This window comes from Periplaneta americana, chromosome 11 (genome assembly GCF_040183065.1).
Source record: "Periplaneta americana isolate PAMFEO1 chromosome 11, P.americana_PAMFEO1_priV1, whole genome shotgun sequence".
In the NCBI taxonomy this organism is placed as follows: domain Eukaryota; kingdom Metazoa; phylum Arthropoda; class Insecta; order Blattodea; family Blattidae; genus Periplaneta; species Periplaneta americana.
This window is the reverse complement of record NC_091127.1, coordinates 55,837,099-55,860,200: the sequence shown is the minus strand read 5'-3', so window position 1 is coordinate 55,860,200 and position 23,102 is coordinate 55,837,099. Positions and strand designations below refer to the sequence as shown.

The 23,102-nt window shown below is 32.6% G+C and overlaps 1 protein-coding gene across 2 annotated transcripts in view; it reads right to left on the bottom strand.

The window, feature by feature from the left end:
• The window catches only part of grp (serine/threonine-protein kinase grp), a 54,363-nt gene extending 46,603 nt beyond the window's left edge, over positions 1 to 7,760 (bottom strand). The window contains exons 1-2 of one of the 2 annotated variants that reach the window (XM_069839462.1): positions 6,579 to 7,760; positions 5,937 to 6,085 (exon numbers count right to left, since the gene is read on the bottom strand). Coding sequence is in view for 1 of the 2 variants with exons in the window: in XM_069839461.1 (XP_069695562.1) it covers positions 5,937 to 6,031 (95 nt within the window). In the remaining variant the exon portion in view is untranslated. The remainder of the gene's footprint in view (positions 1 to 5,936; positions 6,086 to 6,578) is intronic. The other variant, XM_069839461.1, reaches the window with a different exon arrangement.
• Between the last annotated feature and the right edge of the window lie 15,342 nt (positions 7,761 to 23,102).

The window sequence follows — 23,102 nt, the reverse complement described above, 5'->3', positions numbered from 1 at the left end:
TCGTCGTTGGCATAGGTTAGGTTAGGAAAGTTAAGTTGATCGTCATTATAAATTGAAATGTAACTTTGGAAGTTGGGAGTTTTTACATTTTTAAAGTTATTTCAAATTTTAACGTTTTCCGCTCATTTTTTCCTCAGGGTTTTCATTTTTAGAGCAAAAATCGGAGGTTTTTGGAATGTATTTTTCTCGAAAGGACAGAACCAGTACTTATAGATATTTACCAAAATTCGCATCAATTTTCTTTAAAACTGAAGTCAGCTTATTACCCAGTTAACTACGCTATATGCCTTTGAAAGATGCAATACAATCTCAAAAAAGGGCAATGACTAGGAAGAGCTGCTGCAATGTTCAACTGACATACAGTGACAAATATCAAAATATATTCCAATAATGATAATAAAACAAATTTGGAATCAGAAGTAATTCCAAATTATCAAAAAAGTTACACCATGAAAATATTCACCAGCGAGAGTGGAGGGGGCTTTACATTAAATTTACTATGCTAACTTATGACGCAAAATTCATAAAGCAGTCATAAGTATAGTCCGTGCATCCAATTAATACCCAAACGGAAGGCTTTGTGTCAGATATCTTTTTTTTTGCAAAAATCAATACTTGTAATGACAAGCGGTGTTATCACATTCGAATATTCCTAGTTACAATTATTTTTATACCGACAATACATTGATTTCTACCACCACCACCCACAGTGAATAAATTTTAAGCTATAAGATTACGATACTTCTAATTAAAGCTGAAATTAAAATTACTACATAGCCCCCCTTTTTTTTTTGTAGTCATCAAACAACTCCAAATAAGATAACATTGGTTTTTGCCCCATGTGGAGTAGGTAGGCCTATCAAACATCAATTACAATTGCTAATGCATCATTGGTAGACATATGTTATCACTTCTTGTGACTGGAGCGGCAACTGAGAAAGCCTAATCAATAAACAAACTTTTATTTTATCCCTTTAAAAGAAAGCGCCCTCTTTGACACCGGTATTAAATGAACACTCAGACTATACAAGCCACAATATGAATAACTTTCAAAGTAAAATACCAATCTTAAATTTTACCCATTGCTGAATATATAAAAATTATCGAAGTGGAGAATTAGGTACAGTAGCTCTAATGAGATGTTACAATAACCAAACAGAACCAAGTACACAATGTCGCCAACATATGAGCATGATGTCTACCTGTGACACATTACCGGGAGAAATTTTTTTAATCTCTTACTAAGAGGTAGCAGAACTGTTAGGGACAAAGTTAGGTAAGATTTGATGAGGAGATAGATTAGTGACAAGTAGAGTCAAAATAGTAGGATCACTATTAGTGGCAAGGTTAGGTAGAGTTTGATGTGGGGACAAGTGACAAGTTTTTCGCGAAAAAGTAACAATATTTCGCTGTGATAATGTGTTATAGTGTCTTCGAAATTATGCATTTTTAGTGCATTAAAAATCCGTCATTATACTGTACTCTGTAAATCTTGCACTTGATTTGTGCAGTGAATTCTAAAGAATATAGTCACTAATTTTGCTAGCAACATTTTGATTCTCTTTTGTCTCACACGGTTCAGTCACAGTCTAGTACATAGTCACGAACCTTGAGTTGTGAGGGTACTAGGAACAATAGACTGTGTCGATACTATTTTGCATTGTCTGTGATGAGGTGAGAGTAGCAATCCTAGTGGTTAGCAACTATCTATGGATGCATATTCCCTACATATTGAGCTTCGTGAGTGTATATACTAGACTGTAGTTCAGTACAGGCCAGTGACTACTGGCGAAAGTAATCCACATTACCCACTTGTTCCAAAATTATATTATGAACAGTTAAACAATTAGGCCTATACACTTTGTTTTCGTTCGTAAAACCGTGACTCTTAGAGACATGTTATGAAAATATTGTTTTCAAACATTATAATACATTCAGACCAAGGACATAATAACAAGAAATTACCTTTGAGACTAACAACTAAGTGATCGCATATTGAAATTGAAAGCTGTGGTTACCCAATTTACTGTTCGAGTTACCAAATCACGTATAGTAATGTTACCATGACACTGCCCAGAGTTATTTTCTGGTTTGTTTACAGAAAACAACTATCCCGTTCATACACCCCCCCCCCTCACTGATATTATGCAAATCTCAGCCCACAATATTTTCCAGAAACAGATATGCCTGACAAACTCCCTAATTATAACTCTTCAACACTAGCCTACATAAATTCTGAAGTGATTTTAAGTACAGTAAAAATGTTATTTATATGAATAACAAAAGAATTGATACCACACTCAGGATGTTGATAACGTTTTTGAGCTGAAAAACAGCATAAGTCAGTTTACATCATCATTTTCGAAAATTAAACTCATAAAAATTTGAGAGTCGATGTTGTAAATATTATAAATAACAATGGTAAATCAAGCAACATCACACTACTTATGCAGACACCTTTCATTCACAGACGCTATATTCGAAATAACGCAAAATTTTTATTTTCTGAAAGCTGTGAACTAAATAATGAAAAGTAATAAATATGAGTTGCAGATATTAGGGGCAAACTCACAATCGATATTCTTTGTCGAGTTAATCCATAATATTTACATTGATAATACCTTTGAAAAATATTGGAGTGCAAGAGGTCAAATGACTTTATTGTCAAACGCTTGGCATTAGAAAGCAACAACAACAACAACATTGGATTATGTAAAAGATAGATTAATTCTGTAGGAAAACCTCTCCATGGATTTTAGAAATTCTGAGCATATATATATGTATGTGTGTGTACATTGTTGCGAGTGGACTATGGTTTTACACGTTTTAGATTTTTAAAGTTTTACGTAGCTTTGAATGATAGTGTGATGTTATATTTTTGAACTGGGAACGAGAACCAGAATGAAAACGAGAAGCAGAGGACGTGAATATGAATATTTTTTATTCACAATAAACTGAGAACGTAGACGACCATGCATATCGATATGCATGTCAATAACGATATGTAAAGTCGATATTACGTATTCTGATGTTATTTGTGTATAATTAACCAATGGCGTTCTCTCATGAGTACAAGGCAGCCTACATAAACACAGGTTAACCAACTTCGAAATTTCAACTGAAACATTTCATTAGGTACGGTACTATAAATATGCCCATGCATCTTTATTATCACAACCTATTTTAAGTCTACCATAACGTAAAATAATTAGAGAAGAAACATTTGTAATAGAACAAAAATGAACACAACAGCAGTTGTTGAATTGAAGCATGAATATGTAGTGTGTAATACAACCAATACAGTAATAAAATATGATTCACTTACGATCGGTGTTCAAAGATGCAGCTATTGAAAGCCACCTATTCTCCTTCATTTTCTCATCTTTATACGAGGCGCGCCGCTTATTGTAAACGTGAGGATTTTCCTCAACACTCAATATTAGAATCTCATCAACTAAAACTTGCTCCATGATGCACAGCACAGAACAAAATAATACATAGGTTATGTCATGGTCTTCTTGCTACAAAATATACGACGACAAAATAGCTTTTAGATGGCAATAGAATGAATCTAGTGGGCTGTGATCGGAAACGTGAACGCCAAAGTTGAAACTTGGCCAACTCTCCATTCCTGATTCCAGGCTCCGGCAAGCTTTTCGTTAATTGTGAATGCTCACATTTAAATGAACACATTTTAACAATTTTACCTTATTCGTTTTCGTTCCGATTCTCGTTCCCAGTTTATTGTGAACCAGCCTTTAGTTGAAGTTAGGTTATGTTAGGTTACAGTCGAAATTGTGTGTCCGAAATTTTTATTGTATTACATTTCGAAAATGGAGAATAAGAGAGTCATTTATGGGGGGAAAAAAAGTTTAAAAATCCTGTTCGTCTTCCAAAATTACAGAAAATAGGCACGACGAACTTGTCCCTGTCCATTTGATGGGTGCATGACCAGTTTATTACCGTAATTTAAAGTAGGCCTACTTCCCTTCCCAGTAGGCCTACATAGTTCAAAACAATCAGCAACAAATTCAAATTGATAAACAAGCCCATTAGACAGTGAATGAAGTATCTCTTATCAGCTGTGTAGGCCTACTCGTATTTATACACAAAATACCGGAACATTTTTCGGTTTTATCAATGCTAAAAAGTAATCTTCAAACACAACAGTGTTTGAATTGCATTTGAAATTCAAGTGAATGGGCCAAACTGACGTCATGACAAGAACAGTTAATTTACTACAAATGCACTCCTTCCAATAATTACTTACGTACTGCGTAGTTAAAATGTAAATAATGGTGGCACAATACATTCACACATTCATCATACGCTCTTAAACCTTTCTTATATTCTTTGGTATTGCTGTTCATGTCTGTACATTTTAGAAGATAAAAATGTTGAAAATATTCTTTAATTTCTAATTTGGAGCATGAAATTTATTAGGCTGAAATATTTTTCAACTATTTTTACTTTACTGTGTAATTTTGCACACTCCAATACGTAAATGTAATAATTTAGTCACTTATGAATATAACTTAATGCTGGATATGTACGCAAAAATCTCACATTCCCACATTCACAGAACTATAAAATATTTCCATTTGAAGTATCGTTTCAACGAATTAAAACTGTTTACTGAACAGTGTAAATTGCTTTCTTTATATTTCATAGTGAATTAATTCACAACAATCGCATTTTCCAGAAGTACTGCACTACATTTTACAAGTACAACAATCTTGAAAGATATAGCCTACCCAATCTTGGATCTGAACTAAAAGAAAAAGAAAATGGCTACCTACTAGGTGAAAACTATGAAAAAATTAAATGAACGCTTCTGATTCAAATGTTAGTAAAATGTGTTTGAAAATGCACTGGCACACATAACATCTTACTCGAAAGGTTGAAAGAAATTTGTAGCAATTACTTTTTTATGGCTTCAAAATTATTACAGAACTCTCAAACCTCAAGAAGAATCAAAATTAAGTTTCATGCGAACATGATAAGCCCACAAACAAATACCAAAATCTATACCACACACTTATCTTCATAATCTGAAATCATTGTTCATCTCAACAATATGGCTCGAAATCATCAAAACTCGTGCCTTATATTAGTTATATTGTTGAAGTTACACAAAATAAGATTAAAATCCATATTACGCAATAAATGTTTAAGTACAAAGTGCACCAGGTACAATGTTAACGTCCGATTCAAACATGCAAATAAAACCAAAAACGTTTCTAGTCAAGTCTGAATTAAACTTTTACTATAAGAATTCCTGAATAGCTACAAATGTAAATTATGCGAAAACCAACAAGTTCAGAAAAAGTATAACATGAATTTGTGGATAAATCGCAATAAAGAGACCGCTAGTAGGGGAAGTTATTCCCACCCACAAGAAATGTGCATTCGACACAACATTCACATATAACGTAGAGTGTCTGGTGAGCTATTAGGGAAAAGCGGAAGGGGTTGTGGGCAGAGCTTCTACGTTCTGCTAAATACGATTTTCCCACAGACTTGATTACTCACGGTTTGTACAGCTGAAAATTATGCTTATAACACAAAAATGCCGTTTCAAGATAACAGAATAGTTTTAAATTTAATTTACCTGGTATATTATATGCGTTCTTAAATTAAACATGACAAATTAGCAAGATTAATTGTACTAACATTAATATAAAAGGGTGAAACTAGCGCTGAGGTAGTTCTGCTGATATCGGAAGTGAAAATCGTTGAATTTGTAAGGGTTTTTTTTTTTTTTTTTTTGTGGGGATGCAGTTGTTCGTATATGAAAGGTAGGTATAACAAAAGCCTTAACTACCCAAACCTAACCTGTCACAGATTCGTATATGGAAGATGTATAAGCGGATTACGAAGGGTACTACCTCAGCAAATAAAACACTACAAGACAATACAAATTGTTTCATACTCACTCTCCATAAGCACCTTCACCTAGGGTCTGGGCTAACGTCCAACCATCAACAAATTCCATATTGCTATGCAAGAGGTTTAGTCCTTTCTGTACCATATTATTTGCATCCAAAATATTCTTGCGTTAACCTCCATTAGATTTCATTATTGCCTGTGAAACAAATCATCGAAAGTCAAACAACGAAATCCTTACGAGGCAATACACTGTAACTCATGTTTTACGTTTCTGTTCACTAACGTTCAAATGCTTAATGTTAACAGTAACTACTTCAAAAAAATTCCTTACATTAAAAAATGGATTTATACCGGCCGTAATTACACTGAGGGTTACGTTTTTTAAATTCTCTTGAATAACGGATAGGTCTATTACACAGTGCCTATGGCTAATGATGGTTAGTATTTACTATATCGCTATATACAAAAAACACCTTTACGATAAAACAATTCTATTGCTATTCAATTATAATAAACGAGATCTTTAAGCAAAAATATGGTCTAGAAAGCATCAACTGTCAGATCCAACACGTGGTTGTCAAGACAATGAATGCCGCGATTTTCTAGGACATAACAAGAGGCTAAGAAATGCCTCGGGGCATTATACAATATTACCAATAATTTAACGTGCACATTACCAAAATTCTTACCATTATACATTCAGCTCTTCTTTGGCATTTCTTCTATACATTCCGTTAGCAATAAGCGCAATAAATGCACCAAAAATCCATATTTTTGTGTAGCATCACTTCTCACTCTCTCATGGCCGCTACACGCTCATCGCCGTTTTCGCGCCGAGGCCAGTAAAATGGCGATTTTTATAAAACAAGGAATCAAAGAGTTTCATACAAAGATGTCACACAAGAAGCTCGCATTAAAATAAAATTATGTACAAGCTCACTGCATAATAAAAAATGACGCCATATTTATCGCATACCTAGAAATAAATGTTAAAATTCGATATAAGGCATCACACTGTTTACAAAATTAAAGTTCATATAAACGTTTGACACTTGAAAACGTAGTAACTGCCGTTTTAACATCTTTGACATTTACAACCATAAATAAGGAACGGAAGTAAATCAGATCAAAAATATAACTCCTTAATATTTTGTCTAACCTCTAAAAATTACTCACGGATACAAATAAGTTACAACTCAAATGTTGAAATGTAATTTACACACACACTGCACGACGAATTTATTTTTTTCTGTGAAATATAATCCACTCTATCGTAACTTAACTTCAGTAGTAGAAATTGACTTTTAATTTGTTTTTCAAACCAGCTGAGATGGCCTACTAAATCAGTGTAATCAATATCTTGTCGCGTATAGCGTTTGAAGTTGATTTCTTTATATTACAGTAACAAATCTTAATTATGAATAGTTTTAAAAACTGTTTTTGTGAGAAACAGTACACACAACATTTATATGCATGTTTACTATACGTGAAAGTTTATACAACATAGGCTAATATCCCCTCCATGAAATTCAAGATTGACATATACATTAAACCACTACAGTAAATCGAATATAACTTCTTATTATATGATTTTCACAATTGCACGATGGCTTTACTGTTGTGGGCAGTTCTGACTAGTGCTGCGACGTGGAGTACCTTTTATTTTGTTCTGAAATGGAAATATGCACTAGAAGCTGAATGGTGTTGTAGATTTCTGACAGCAATTCATGCAATGGTTGTCACTTGTCTTTCAGCCATCTCAAGTTATTTCTTCGGACCATGGCCTATAACTGATCCTGGTGAGAACATAAAATGGTGGTCAAGTTCTGATAATTGTGAAGAACTTGGCATTTAAATTTAACCAATCATATTTTTATTCTAGGTGGCCCCAATACAGATCTTCAGTGCGTCACTCTTGTAATTAGTCTTGGTTACTTCATTTTTGACATGATTTGGTGCCTGTATCACCAAACAGAAGGAATGACAATGCTTATTCATCATGCTGTAAGCATTTTTGCAATTAGTCGTATCCTTATGAAGGGTGCTTCTGGTACAGAAGCTGTTGCAGGACTTGGAGGACTGGAAGTAACAAATCCTATTCTCCAAATACGATGGTTTTTACGCTCAGCGGGATATAAAGATACTGTAATCTTTGTTCTTATTGAAATGATGTTTATGGTAATGTTTTTCGTGATGCGTATCATTGGAGGTAGTTACTTATACTACAGTACTATTTCCCATCCACGACCTGATATAGAAGCAAAATTACTAGCAACAGCATTTTACATTCTGTCTTGGGTATTCATGATTTATATCATTCAGTATTTTATTGCAAAATACTGTAAACGTGGAAAAGGAAAAGCGCCGTAAATATATAAGTTCCCACTTATCAACAGTTAAGTGGTCATTCAGGCAAATTTGCTATGCTGGGCTATAATTTTTCCTTACATTTGCAATACCATTGTTGCTTTCCTGCCCGATAACTAATGCACAGAAACAATTTCAGTGCAATAGAATTCTAGTTCCTATTTTGAAACATGCATTATGATATAAAATTAAGCAAGTGAGCATAACCTGACAAACAAAAGTATTACTGAGTATTTTTTTATATATTGTATTGTAAGATAAACTATTTATACAGTTTTGGTATTTTCTGTTATTTGATATTAGGTAAGGACATAGGTACTTTATTATGCAGAATGCATACATTAATGTCCTGGTTTTTATTCCATTATTACTATATTTAATTTTAATGGTAATTCTTCTACACTATACAAAAATTATATATTTATTTATAAAGGCATGTTATTTTTTCTCTGTATGAACTTTGGTACTTGCTTATTGTTCGAATAGTATAGTAACAATTAAATTTAGTTCAAAGATTTGAATCTATAAACAAACTTAATTCATTGAAATAAACCATATATTATTTTATAAATAATTTGCATGCTATGACTTGCTCACTGTCCAAAAAAATGGTCCAATTTAAACACATGAGACTCTCTTCATACTTTTTATAGCTATGCGTTCTTTATACACATAAAAAAAACATTCTAGTCTTGCCTTGTGCTTCCTATTTTGACTTATATTTTAGTATTAGTATTACGTTCTTCTAGTCTAATTCCATGTTTGGAAAATTATATAAAATTCATGTAGTGGAAAAAAAAAAACATAGATCAAAGTAGATGTATGAATGAATGCTACCATTGCCGTCAGCTTTAAAAGATGTATAGAACGTTTCAAAGAGCAAAAGGTGGTCCATATTCTACAATAAATTATATCAGATTATATAATTTATTACTAGTTAGAGCTGTATTATTATTGTTACCAAAAATAAATCAGTATTACGTGGTATAGTTGACACTTGTTTTAATTATTTAGTTAATGCTAACATATTAGGTTTATTTCTGCAGCAGTTTTCAACTGTCATGAGCATGTGCACATCGACTTTACTGTTCTTGCAGTAATAACTTCAAATTCTGACTACTTGCTGATTAAAGTTAGGCCTTCTTACAGCATATCACCAAACTATTTCCTCATGGTAAGGAAAATATGCTGATCAAGCACAATTCAATTTCAAATCACATTGATGCATGCACATTAAGATAATTGTGCTTTACTTTTATCCAATGGACTGCCACACATGTACTTTTTGCATTAATATTTTATGTTTCTATGCTTATTTATATTGGTTATTAAAGTATATTGTGAAATTTAATTACATCTTGAATATACGAGATTAGTCAATAAATTATTTTATAGTACATGAGCATTTGTGCAGGAATGGTTTGAAATTAATTTCTAACAGATCATTGCTGATTATGCGCAATAGTTGAGGATGGAAGAGTTTTAAAAAAATTGTTAAACCATCACAAACTTGTTGCAGAAACAAACCTATTATGTATGTTTCTCTGAATAGCTCTTACTTGAAAATTATGCAGTGTCGGTAACATGAAAATTCCATTCAGTTGTTTTACTTGAGTATGTACAGTGCACAGATTTTTTTAAAAATCATTTTGACCCTGTATGGCAGGGTAAAGAAACTACTTATAAGGTGGTATTATTATACATTTGTCAAAATGAGAATGTTAAATGGAATATTTTCGGAAATGTATTGTAACTAGTCAAGGTTCATAAGTTTTTCTTGAAATGTTTCTGATTGTGATAACCTTTAATAATAGAGCTTCATCATTAATACTGAGACACTGTCACAATAATATTGCAAAAAAATTATTTCACGGTGATGCATATAAGAACACTGTATACACTGCAGGGTAATCTGTAAACATTTGTAGAAACAATTATGTAATCATATTAAAAAGATCCCTTCATCAGCGATTTATCAGCGTGATACTTTTCTATTTCTGCTACATAATGAGGTTAGATATTGAAGTAAATAATTACATTTGTAAAAGAACATTATGAAGGCTATGTGGAACAAGATCTGATACAGTACTGATATAACACGTTTGCAGATGATTGTCATCAATGTATATAATCAAAACTTTAGTAGTATAAAAATTACATTACCAGTAAGCTTGTTAGTTTTATTCTTCCCACAACTTTAAAAGGGGGTCGTAAAAAGTTAATATATTAAAATCTTATTTCTTACATATTATTTCTACATGAATTTTCTTAGAAGATAAACATATTTTGTGATGAATATAACAGTTTCATGGTGATATTATTTTCGTACAGTACTAGACTTTAGTTTCTGCTGACTTGTTAAATTCCCTACTCAAAACACAATCTTCAATAAAAACCCTGCTTGTAAATAACATTGTAATAAAATCCTGGTTAATAGACATACTAATATTTGTAATTTAATGAACTTGTTCTGTGATTTGTTGCTCATATGTGATGTAATCAGCAAAAGATATCTATTGAGAAATATGGTTTTTATTCTGGTGGTTCCATCCTGAGATTTTGAAACTACTGCTTTTATATTCAGTTTATGCCAAAGGATGGATCAGTATTAAATCATTTTTGTCTAGTCAGATGTTTTTACGATATTATAGAATAAATATGACATTCTCAGTTCGTGGTGGTATTATATCTGTGTGAGAACGAATTTGTAATTTGTAGAACAATAACATCAAAGACTGGTGATAAGTTCTCATGCATATATGACAGTGCTCCACAGACTGTTTTGCATATTTTACTGTGTTATGTGATATAATGCAAAGATATTGCAACACCAAATACTAACCTCTTACATGAAAATGCTACAATTTAAAAATAAGGTTTCTTGCTTTTGGTGGATTTACACCAACACACAGGTTGCTGTATTTTGTAAAACATTTATTTTTAATATTGAAAATAGATGTGTTTTTATAATCGTTAGCATATAGACATTGAATGTAGTTTGTAATATACAACTGTGTGATCTGAAAAGAACTCTTGTTTTGTCTTCTTTGAAACAATATTATGTTAATTTAGGACTTAATTGAAATTTATATTCTATCATTTATAAAAATTTTCGCACCTTGGACTGTGAGTGCTACAGTGGAATTATCACAGTACAGAATATAAAGAATAAATAAACTTCCTGCCACATATATGTGTTATATATTACATTCCTCTGGATAACCCAAACATATCCAATATTTTTTTGAAATACATTTTTTCCCGAAAAGGATTACATCCTACATTTTGTACAACATAAAAAGTGATACAAGACAATTAAGTTTTCACCATTAGCCACAAATAATCAAGTTACTCTTAAGAAAGTATAAGTACATAAGACTAAATTTACTTTTGGAAAAATAAATGATTCTCCTTGTTAATTATTATTATGTATGTCTATATTATATTAGATGCAGTGACTGAAAACACATACACTCTGCAGCTAAAGAGAGATTATTCCAAACCAGAACTTGACTAGAGATTATGTCATATTACTTGCATAGTATTTCTAGCACTATGCAATTAGCAGTACACACATATACTTTAGACTTGTTTATTCGATGCAGCCAGTTACTGTATAAGTGAAAACTCAACTGTCAAAATTAAAGCAAATATTTACTACATTAACAGAATTAAGTTCTTGGGTTTATCAAAATATTTTAATATACAATTCTCATACATTTCATCTATAAAAATTGAAAACTTTCTAATGTTAAAATATGATGAGAAGAAAATCAAAGCCTGTCTGATAATATTTCTAATCTAGAAATACTTTTTACCAACCATTTGGACTCTATATTTGTGAATGATTAGTCATTTCTCACCTTATTTTAACAATATTCTAGTTCATAAACACGTGTTTCAAATATGTACACAATTGGATTAGCAATATTTATTTTATTTTATTTTATTTTATATACTCAAAATATATTAACCTCTATCATCAGTATTTCACTTTTTGGTGCATCGCAATGCTTTTAACTGCCTACTGCTTTGTAGTACTACTAATGAGTATTATAAAGTTCAGCTCTGCAAGGGGACAGTATGTAGGCTGGTGTGATGAAATAAGTTATTATGTATCATGACACTGGCCATTACAAAAATATAAACTTAAATTAGACATTTTATTGAATGATGTTTCCGTGATGTGTGCAGAAAGAACGAAGTGACTTATTCGTCCCTGTCCAATTTGGATTGTTGTCGAATAAATTTAATATAAATCATAGAAACACTTGTGTGCCTTGAAGCTCTTTTAGTTGCAAAATCAGTTGTTTTAGCCTCACTTCTTCATGGCACACTTTTTTTACCAAATATTAGGCATATATAATGCAATATCTCCACTTACTTTGAGTAGCCTGCTCTCTGGTTTTTAATAATACAATTAAACTCAAAATAAGGATGTACCACAAAAATCAACGTAAATTAAATTTGTGGGAACTTTTTTTTTATTCGGTTTATTTTACGACGTTTATAAACTGCTGTGGTTATCTAGCATCTGAGTGAGATGAAGGTGATAATACCAACGAAAAGAGTCCAGGGTCCAGCACCGAAAGTTACCTAGCATTCACTGTTAATGGGTTGAGGGAAAAACCCGGAGAAACCTCAACCAGGTAAACTGTCCCAACCAGGATTTGAATCCAGGCTCGCTCATTTCACAGTCAGGCATTCTAACCGTACTCCACAGCGGTGGACTGTGGCAGGCAATTTAACTAGTAATTCGACCAATACTATCAAACCCTAGAACCAAACTAAATTCTATCAGGCATTCTATAACGTGGTTTGGTTTATTACCTCATTGCCACAAAAAAACCAATGGGTGGAATAATCATTAGATATGAATCGCTGTTATATTTGTATTTACCATAGAAGTTATATATCCACAAAACTGGCTTCATTTATACACTGACGGATCCTTGATCTCCAGAGAACAAGGTGCCAGTGCAGGTGTTACGTGCTGTCTCTTCTCACTTTATAGATCTCTTGGATATGGAACAACAAGTTTTGATGGAGAAATCATTGCAATAAGTGAAAGTCTCATGAATATTCTATGCCACATCAATAAATTTAAGAATGCAGTTATATTGTCAGATTCCAAAGCAGCTATTCTATCAATCGTCTCTAAACACACACCTTCATCTCAAACAGCAGAAATAACTAAAATGCTCTCTCAATTAATATCACTCAATAAAAGAATTGTATTCCAATGGGTCCCATCCCATTGTGGAATCCTGGGAAACGAGAATGCGGGTGCTTTAGCAAAGAAGGGCAGCACTGCTACTTACAGATTTGTTACTAAATCTACATATTACTCTGTGAAAAGATTTATTAAATCTACATATTTAAGACTTCAACAAACAAAATTTGATAACACAATCTCAAGGGAAAAAATGGAACTCTCTGAATCATAATCCACAGTTAATTCCCGATTTACCACGAAAATCGTCTGTAGCTGCATTTAGATTTGCAAGAGGCCATGATTGTTTGGCCAAACACCTGCATAGAATTGGAATATATCAGTCCCCTAACTGCTCATTGTGCAACTCAAACCAAGAAATGGATTCGGAACACCTCAAAATCTGTGCTTCAGTGGCTGACCATGATAATATCTTTGAAAAATATTGGAGTGCAAGAGGTCAAATGACTTTATTGTCAAATGCCTGGCATTAGAAAACAACAAACAACAACATATATGCATTAATGGGGTCTATATTGTCTGACGTGTAAGTAGCATTGCCAAGCATTCTATCCCCTGCTAGACTGTGTGTTCATGAATCAGAAGTGTTTAATACCACGTAACAGAGTATTGTCCCCTCAAAGCTTCTCCCCTGCAGAGCTTATCTGTTTAGCAGCATTCGGTATATAAAGACATAAATTAACTAAATTTTTGTACATCTTGATTACACAATTTTTAACACTATATCAATTCGGAAAACGTATTATTTGTCTTTCTTGTGTTAAATTTTATGTTACCTTCTTAACATGTTTCAGCCTGCTATTGGCCATCATCAGAACAGGTTGTTGTTGGTCTTGACGCCTTATATTTTGTTTCCTGAGGGGGTGTGTTTGTGTAGTGTAATGTGGAGTCAAAGAGTGTGTGTTTGACTTCACTTTACACTACACAAACACACCTCCACAGGAAACAAATCTTTGACTCCACATTACACTACACAAACACACCCCCACAGGAAACAAAACATAAGGCGCCAAGACCAGCAACAACCAGTCCTGATGATGGCCGATAACAGGCTGAAACATGTTAAGAAGGTAACATAAAATTTAACACAAGAAAGATAAATAATACGTTTTCCGAAGTAAATTTTTGAGATGGGTAGGACAGTATTAAATTGGTATTACAATGTAATTTTAAATAAAGAAAAGCATAGGCAATTTCATATGATAGAGGTTAACGAATACAAAACTAATTCTATTTATACAAGTAGCCTATCTATCACTAAGAGCAAGTCTCAATATTTGTTCTCCTATTACATAATAAGACTTCAAACTGGTTAAAATGAGATCCTGTTAACATTACATGATGTAATAAGCTTTGGTTAATAAATCAAATATCTTATTGCTGAATTAATATAAAACTTCATGTATCAAATTTAAAAACTGAACATTTGCGTTAGTTTGTCTTATATCCTAAAACTCTTCCCTGTTCAAGTCTTTTCCACACAGAAGAGATGTATTGTACTTAATTGTTAGCAAGCTATTCTGCAGTTCTTGCTTTCTAGATAAAGATATTATTTGCCTCTCAATATTATGGAAATAAGTTTAACCAGTCACCTCTAAAACACCTTTTAAATATTTTAGTTTTTTAATTGCTGGCAATTTACTCAGCAGATTCATACTTAAATTATTTCAGGTCAGATGGTATTTTTATTTGAATCTATTTCACTTCCACAAGAAGTGGACTTGTACAGGGTTCGGTAAAAAGATTTGACATTTTTAGGTTGGTAGTAACTGTGGCTAAGACAGTCGTGCTGCAGGGGAGCATAGGGAATGAACGCCATTATTGATGCCATTTCAGTTGCAATAGATCCGTGGAATGCATCACACTAAGCGTTTGCTGTGGAGATGTCTTTCAAAACAAATGATTCAGTAGTTCTTATGCAGTGTAGGTCTGACAACATTTCAATATGGGTTGACATCAGGGCTGTCATGGAGGCCATACGGTACCATACATTGTATGGGACCTACAATTTTTTTAATTAATTGTATGGGGAAAAGAAAATTTTGTCTGTATGGAGCCATACGGCATATGGGTGCCTAAGTTTTGTATGCGGAAATCTGTACAGATCTTAGATCATCTCTTGCTGTTCCTAATGGATTTTGTTCGGTTTTCATAAACAAAAATTGTCCTCCTCTGCAGCACTGGAATCCAGAATTATATAAAATAATGGTTGAAAAACAAGAAGTGCTGCAAAAATTCATTGAGACAAGTGTGCATCTACAGTGGTGCTACATGGTGTATTCTTTATATCAAACTTGTACAATTAAAATGTGAAGCAAAACAATTTCTTTACTTCTTCTTTAATATTAAAAAAATTATTAAATGACAGTCGGAGAGATAGAGAGGGAAGAGTAAAATATGTTTCAAGGGAGAAAACAAGGGATGGGCTGTATGACCAAGAAAAAAATTATCATGACAGCACTGGTTGACATGGATGAGTTCCCAGGCGTAACACAATTTTATTGTGGGTAAACAATTATTTCAGAACGACTTCTTCAGCATCAAAACGTAAGTCAACAGGAAGTCCAAGAACTACCCGATATCACAAGACATGGTAAGCAGGGCAGTGTTGAGCTTCAGACTCAGGCTCCAGGAGTGCATTAGAAAAATGGAGGTCGTTTGGAGGGTTTAATTTTCAAAACCTAATTTTGTTCTTTTGCATCAGTAAATAGCAATAATGTTTTCGATAAAAGAATAAAAACCAACTTACATTAAAATACAACTGCGTTGTCTCATTTAAAAAAAATGTCAGATCTTTTTGCCAGACTCTGTATAATAACCATCCCTTCTGTATACTTCTAATCCACCAAAAAATTCTGAATAACTTCCATGATAGTTGTGAAAATTATTTATTTTTGAGAAAATTTATTTCTTTCATACAGGACTGAGAAAAATTTGGCTGGAAAACTTTGAAAGATAATAGATGGGGACACAGCAAGTAATTTTTAATTATAATCCATGACCAGAAATGTTACCCTTCGTTGTTTAAAGGGCATCAGAGCTACTGTAGGCTTTGGTGTTTGAGGCCTGAGATTAATGGAGTATTACACTGTTAAATAGACATTGTTTATTACGAATCAAGTGCGAATGGGTCGGGGGGGGGGGAGGGGAACTTCAGATGCTCACAATCAATTCTTAGAAGAAATGTTTAATACCGTAAATTGGGGTTACTTTGAACACAGAGGAAACTTTGAACATTTTTTCAGAAAATCATATTTAGGTTTCTACATGCTGCACTTGTTATAGATGGAGGTAAATTTGGTATGAGAATGATTTTATGATAATTTACCTCCATCTATAACAAGTGCAGCATGTAGAAACCTAAATATGACTTTCTGAAAAAAATGTTCAAAGTAACCCCAGTTTACGGTAATATAGGAACAAGAACATATGAGATAATTTAAAACTAAATGAAAACGAAATAGTATGTCTTCCAAAGAACACTGTAAAATTAAAAAAAAAAAAAAAAAAGTATTCAAATTTTAATCCGCAAGCCTGAATACATACATTGCACACTGATGCACTATTGATCTTGTTCAAATATCTTCAGTGATTTCCTAAGTGGAGTAGGGTTACCAGATACTCATTAGTGAAAAACAGGACAAACTAGTTCAAAAGGAGGACAAAGTCCGGACACAAAAACATTTGTAGATGTCTTATTCTTATTCTTTAGGATTCTTCTATACTATCCTTCCATAAACCACAAAAAAAGTAAATTAAAATCATCAGTACCAGTTGCAGAAGACACAGCCCTGCATTAGCCTATATATTGACTAGCAACAGGCATCTATAATGAACACCGATCAAAATACCCCTCTTTTCTCGTGAAAAACAACAACTGAATAGACTACAGTGGACTTTATGTTGTCAGCAAACAGCTGGATACATTAAGAAGATTGATTGATTATTCTTTAGGACTTTTTCAGATTCAAAAGTCGAATTTAATTGATTATTATTTGTTAAGTTGCGTAGGCATGAATTAAATAATTATCTTATAATAAAATAAAATAATTAAAATACAGTTAAAACAAAAAAATACAATGACAGTACAGTACATTTTAATTCCAGCACTGTATATACAAACATAGGCCTACATGAGAAACATCAACCTATTTTTTTAACCAAATTTTACATGTAGCCATAATTACAAAAACTACTTCACTCACCATATATTTGCTAACAGATCACTGAAACACTGGCCTTCACTACACTCGGAAGAATAATTTCTTATGTTTACAGTTTTACTGATGCTAATTTTCAGGTGAAAAAATATTAAATTGGCTCAACTTCATGTTACTGATGGTATCGCGGATCATGCCACTGTTTATGCACGTCGATCGACCGATTTTACGGACAAAGCATGATCTGTCATGGTTTATTCGTGGCTTGTATTCGAAAGAGAATACTTTCCATTGACGCAAATACTTGCAACACTATTGTAACATTGTAACGAAAGTTTATTGACCAGTGATGCTAATACTTGGAACATTATTCTACCGTTGCAATGAGTTCAGACTCTGAATAAAATATATGGACGAAAAACTATAGTTTTATTCGCAGTTCAGAATTATGTTTTGAATTGTAATTATAAAAAAAAATGAGATGATTGGGACTTGTCCATAAAAATACGGACATTTAACAAATCTTCAAAAATAAATACGTACATGTCCTGCTAAATACAGACGTTTGGTAACCCTAAAGTGGAGTCTGTAGCACAACAATATTTATGTCACCAGCTCTTTCTCAGTCCCTACTGATCTGCTACATCTGTGACCCCATAGAAAATGTCCTTGTAAGCATATATATATTTTTTAATTTTTAGTAGGTTATTTTACGACGCTTTATCAACATCTTGGGTTATTTAGCGTCTGAATGAGATGAAGATGATAATGCTGGTGAAATGAGTCCGAGGTCCAGCACCGAAAGTTACCCAGCATTTGCTCATATTGGGTTGAGGGAAAATCCTGGAAAAAACCTCAACCAGGTAAATTGCCCTGACCGGGAATTGAACCCAGCCATCTAGTTTTGCGGCCAGACACGCTAACCGTTACTCCACAGGTGTGGACTTATAAGCATATTGTTGAGTTAAATTTGAAATGGGTTGCCTATGTAAAGTAACAAAATATTGTCATATTCAGCACTCTAGGGATTAATAGTGACATTCTGATACGAGTATTATTGGACATGGATATGATAAAATTACTTATAACATCATCTATTAGCTCACAAAGTCTGTAAGTCAGTCAGAAGAATTTTTGTGTATCATTATTTTAATAGGAAATTGCAGATTTTTGTCTGTTTTACATATTATTATTATATAGCAGTTAATGAAACAATGTTACAGTAGTATCTCTAAACAAATTATATTCATTTAGAACTATTTTTAAACAAAAGAAAATAAGATTTTTTTTGGGTGTATTATAATTATTATCTGAATAATTTATGTGATCAATTTGTAAATCTTCGTTCATCTATCCAAAATGTTAAGATATAAGACGATATCAGACATACTAAAACTGCATCAGAAACACAAATATGCAGCATGATGACACTTGAAACTTCTTAAACTAATTCTTTCACATTCGGTGTATGACATCAAAGAGAAAACATGCACTGCAATTTATAGTGGTAGAATGAACCAGCCATCTGACACACACACAACTTTGCTATGTTTTTCAAAAGCTATAACGTTATATATATATTTTTTTTCCTGCTTGCGTATATACATGATCACTAGAATTGTTAATTGATATACATCTCTGTAAGATGCTTTTTAATATTGATTTGTCAATATGTAAAAAATAATAAATGTAAATATAAGGTTTCCGTTAATTTCTATAAATGGCAGGAGCAACAAGTAAATATTTAATCCATCAAACTTACTTTTCTTTTCACAACAGTTTCATTCTAACATGTTATTTAAAGAATGACACACATATCTGCCTATGGAAAGGGGAGAGATAGTGTATTTAGAACTTCAAAATACATTATTTACATATTTTCGATTACATTTATTTTAACAGTTACAACTGTTTGAATTATCGTATTCTGAATAAAAAATTACTAAATTACATGGAGATTCATTACATTTTGCTTGCAGTACAAACTTTACAAGTATTTTCAATTATACATATACAAAACTGCGTGATATAAGTGAGGTATTTACAATTTTTTCTTTTCATATATTTTTAACAGATGGGAAAGGTGTGCAAATTCACTGTCCCACCTTACATCAAGTGACCCCTTACATACGTGTTCTTCATTATTTAATTTTTTTTTTTTTTGAGAGAGGGATAGGCACAAGCTAGAATTCTGAAATGACCAAAAGAAATCATGTTGAAATATTAATTAAAGAGTTAAAAAATTGTTACTCTAAAATCTTAATCATTCTTACAATATTAACTCAAATTACATTACAGAGATATATGATTGAGGAATTATGTAGGCTTACTATAAATTTTTTTCTCAAAATCAAGACACATTAATGAGTAGGTAAGGAAATTTTCCAGAGTCTGCAAACATATTTTAAAGTAACGTCAGTTTCACTTTTTATTATTATTATTATTATTATTATTATTATTATTATTATTATTATTATTTTAACTTGAAACTAAGTCAAAATTACTCAAGAGATATTATATACGTACACAATACAAGAAAATGATAAATTCAAAATTATCAAATAAAAATGAATTTTCATAACAAACAATTTCCTCAGTGAGTTGTGGGTTGTCTTGACTTTCTTACTACATTGACACAGAATACACTAACAGAAGCTACTGACGAATGAATTAGAAGGTGAGCATGGAGTTTTGTTCATGCTCAATTGCCATACGCACAAAGAAAGAGAGCAAGAATGTTTGAATTCTTATAATTCTCAGCAGCATCTGTTAATGCTACATATGAATATCAAATGTATAAATTAAATTAATAAATAAAACAAGGTAGGCAAAATTTATGTACATTTTTCCTTTAACTGGAACGAAATGGCAAATCAAGAAGCAGGATGGCAGAACTGAATATACGGTAAGTCTATGACTTCGAATATAAATATAAACTGTTTACAACAAAGCGACCTAAAAAAACTTTCTCAACTATAATTTATTAGTTACTTTGGTAATGCTGTTTACATTAACATGTAAGAAATAATTATAACTAAAATTCAATAAATGGTCTGAAGAAAAGATAACACTATTTCTTCCTCTTCCAAAAATAATATGAAGACAAAGATATGAAAATTACGTGTTAAAGAAATATATTCACAAAAGGATTGGCTGTACATCTATACAGTTAGCTCTCTCATGGATCAAGATGGAGTTAGAGTAAGTATACTTTTCGTTCTATAAAAATGTTGGCAAATGGACAACAAATTTTGATGGTGAGGTTGAAGCAATTTATACATGGTTCCAAAATATATTTAATTAGTTACACAAATACAAGAACATAGTGTTTCTATCCGCTTCTAAAACTGTAATTATCTGCTTCAAAAACTCTAATTCAAAAATCAGTTCCAGGAAAAAATTAACGAAATCTATTGCATGGTAAAAGAAATACAAAATTGAAATAGTAACATAGTTTTCCAATGGATCCAAAGCCACTGGGCAAAGTGGTAATGAGAAAGCGGATGTTAGCCAAGAAAAGAACTAAAACCACATTCAAAAACTACAATTTTTCATACGAACTTTAAAATGGGATATAAAACAGAGAATTAACTCAAACCATCACAACAATTTAACAAAGTAACACCAAAATTCAAGATGGAAAACTTCATTGAAAGGTTTAAAATGAATTTCTGATCTTTTCTTGGCTTTTTCAGCCCAGAAATGCACATTCCCTCAGATCTTTTAATTGGGAACCATTCATATACAACACGATTTAAATCTTCACAATGGGACTGATGTACAGTTTTCCGATTTTCCGCAATGTTCGTAGATTCATTGTTACTTATGTTACTTGAACTTCCAACTTTATATTCATCCATTAATTTGGATCTACTAACTTCTCTCTCCATTTTCTCGAGTAATTCAAGCTTTTGCTTCAGTGTGAGGATGCTCTTCTAGTGCTTAGTGGTAGTAGCCATGATGCTATCTATTACATAAAAGAAACTTTTACGCGCTGTAGGAACAGAGAATTTCACACTTTCTTATTTAGACTCATCCAGCACTCCCTCGAAACGGGCAAATTCAAGTGGTAAATTTAAAGATATCTCTGAGCACTGTTTTTTAAGGCTCAAGCAGCAACTTATCGATGCTACCCGATCTACCCCAGGAATACAACAGGGTTTTGTGTCTATGTTTTCACGTGTGAACAATGTAAAGACATAACGGGATTTTCTGTCTGGTTTCATGCATAAACAATGTAGACAGTAAACACAATATGCGGCATATGTGATCCACGAAAACCACTCACATCTTCATCCGACTCTTCCCTTTCACATGAATGACTTTTTTTTTTTTTTTTGCCTAGCCAAAAGTGCCCTTGTTTTGGTATTGCCAGTTATTTGGGTGCCGGAAATGAGGGATTTTACTGTATTATGATCTCGTGGCTCTATCAAGTTTACTCCACTGCCGGATGCTGTAGCAGCCTTATCAGTACCAGTTTGCTTCATTATTGATATATAAATTATATATGTCAAAATTTGTATTAATTGTGATTTATACAGGGTGATTTACGATACAGAGTGTTCTTTAAGAATCAGTTTTATAGGCCATTTTGAGCAAATAAAAAAAAGCCATATGAACTAGATCATATTTAAGGAGTTACGGCTCTTGGAATCCTAAGAAAGTAGCAGTTGTGAGTGGAATTAAAGGGAATCAATTAGAAATACACACAGAGATTAAAAATACTCTATTAAACAAAAAGCAAGCATACTTCAGACTGAAAGCAGATCTTCCCTCTGAAGGAACATCTTCCATGTAATTTTGCAAAATGCTAATGCTAAGCCTACTAGACAGCTCATGTCACCAGATCTGACCTATCCTACCCCTCTCCCCTATTTCATTCACAACAGAACAACACGGGCACTAGAAAAAAGGCGTGGGGTGATAAAAAGAAAAACCAAGAGTCAGAAAGTGATAGGGAAGAAAGTAGTGTAAAGAATAAGGGTGCAAGTGTAAATGGAAATCTAGTGTGTGAAAGTGAAAGTGTGGGGGGGAAAATAAAAGAGGAATAGAAGAGAAAATAAATAGAAAGAAAGACAAAGTCAGAAATAAGGCAGAGACGAACAGTAAAGAAAGGTCAGAATTTGCGACAGTTGAGGATTTAGCAGAGATATTTGATATGTGTAAAAAAAAACTGGGGTTGTGATAAAAAAAGTGCAAGTAAAGTGAAACTGGAAAAGACCGAGAAGTATAGGGGAGAGAGAAAGTGTATAAACAGATGTGTAAAATAAAATAAAAATATTATAGGAAGTGTGAATAGTGACAATGGATTAGGTGTTAAGGGGATAGTGAGAAAGTGAAAGTGAGCGCAAATAGGAATGAGTGATAATAGTGAGAAAGGGTTCAGAGAAATGAACAAGTGACAGCATAAGAATAGTACTAACATTTGAATCTTGGAACAGTAATTGAATAAA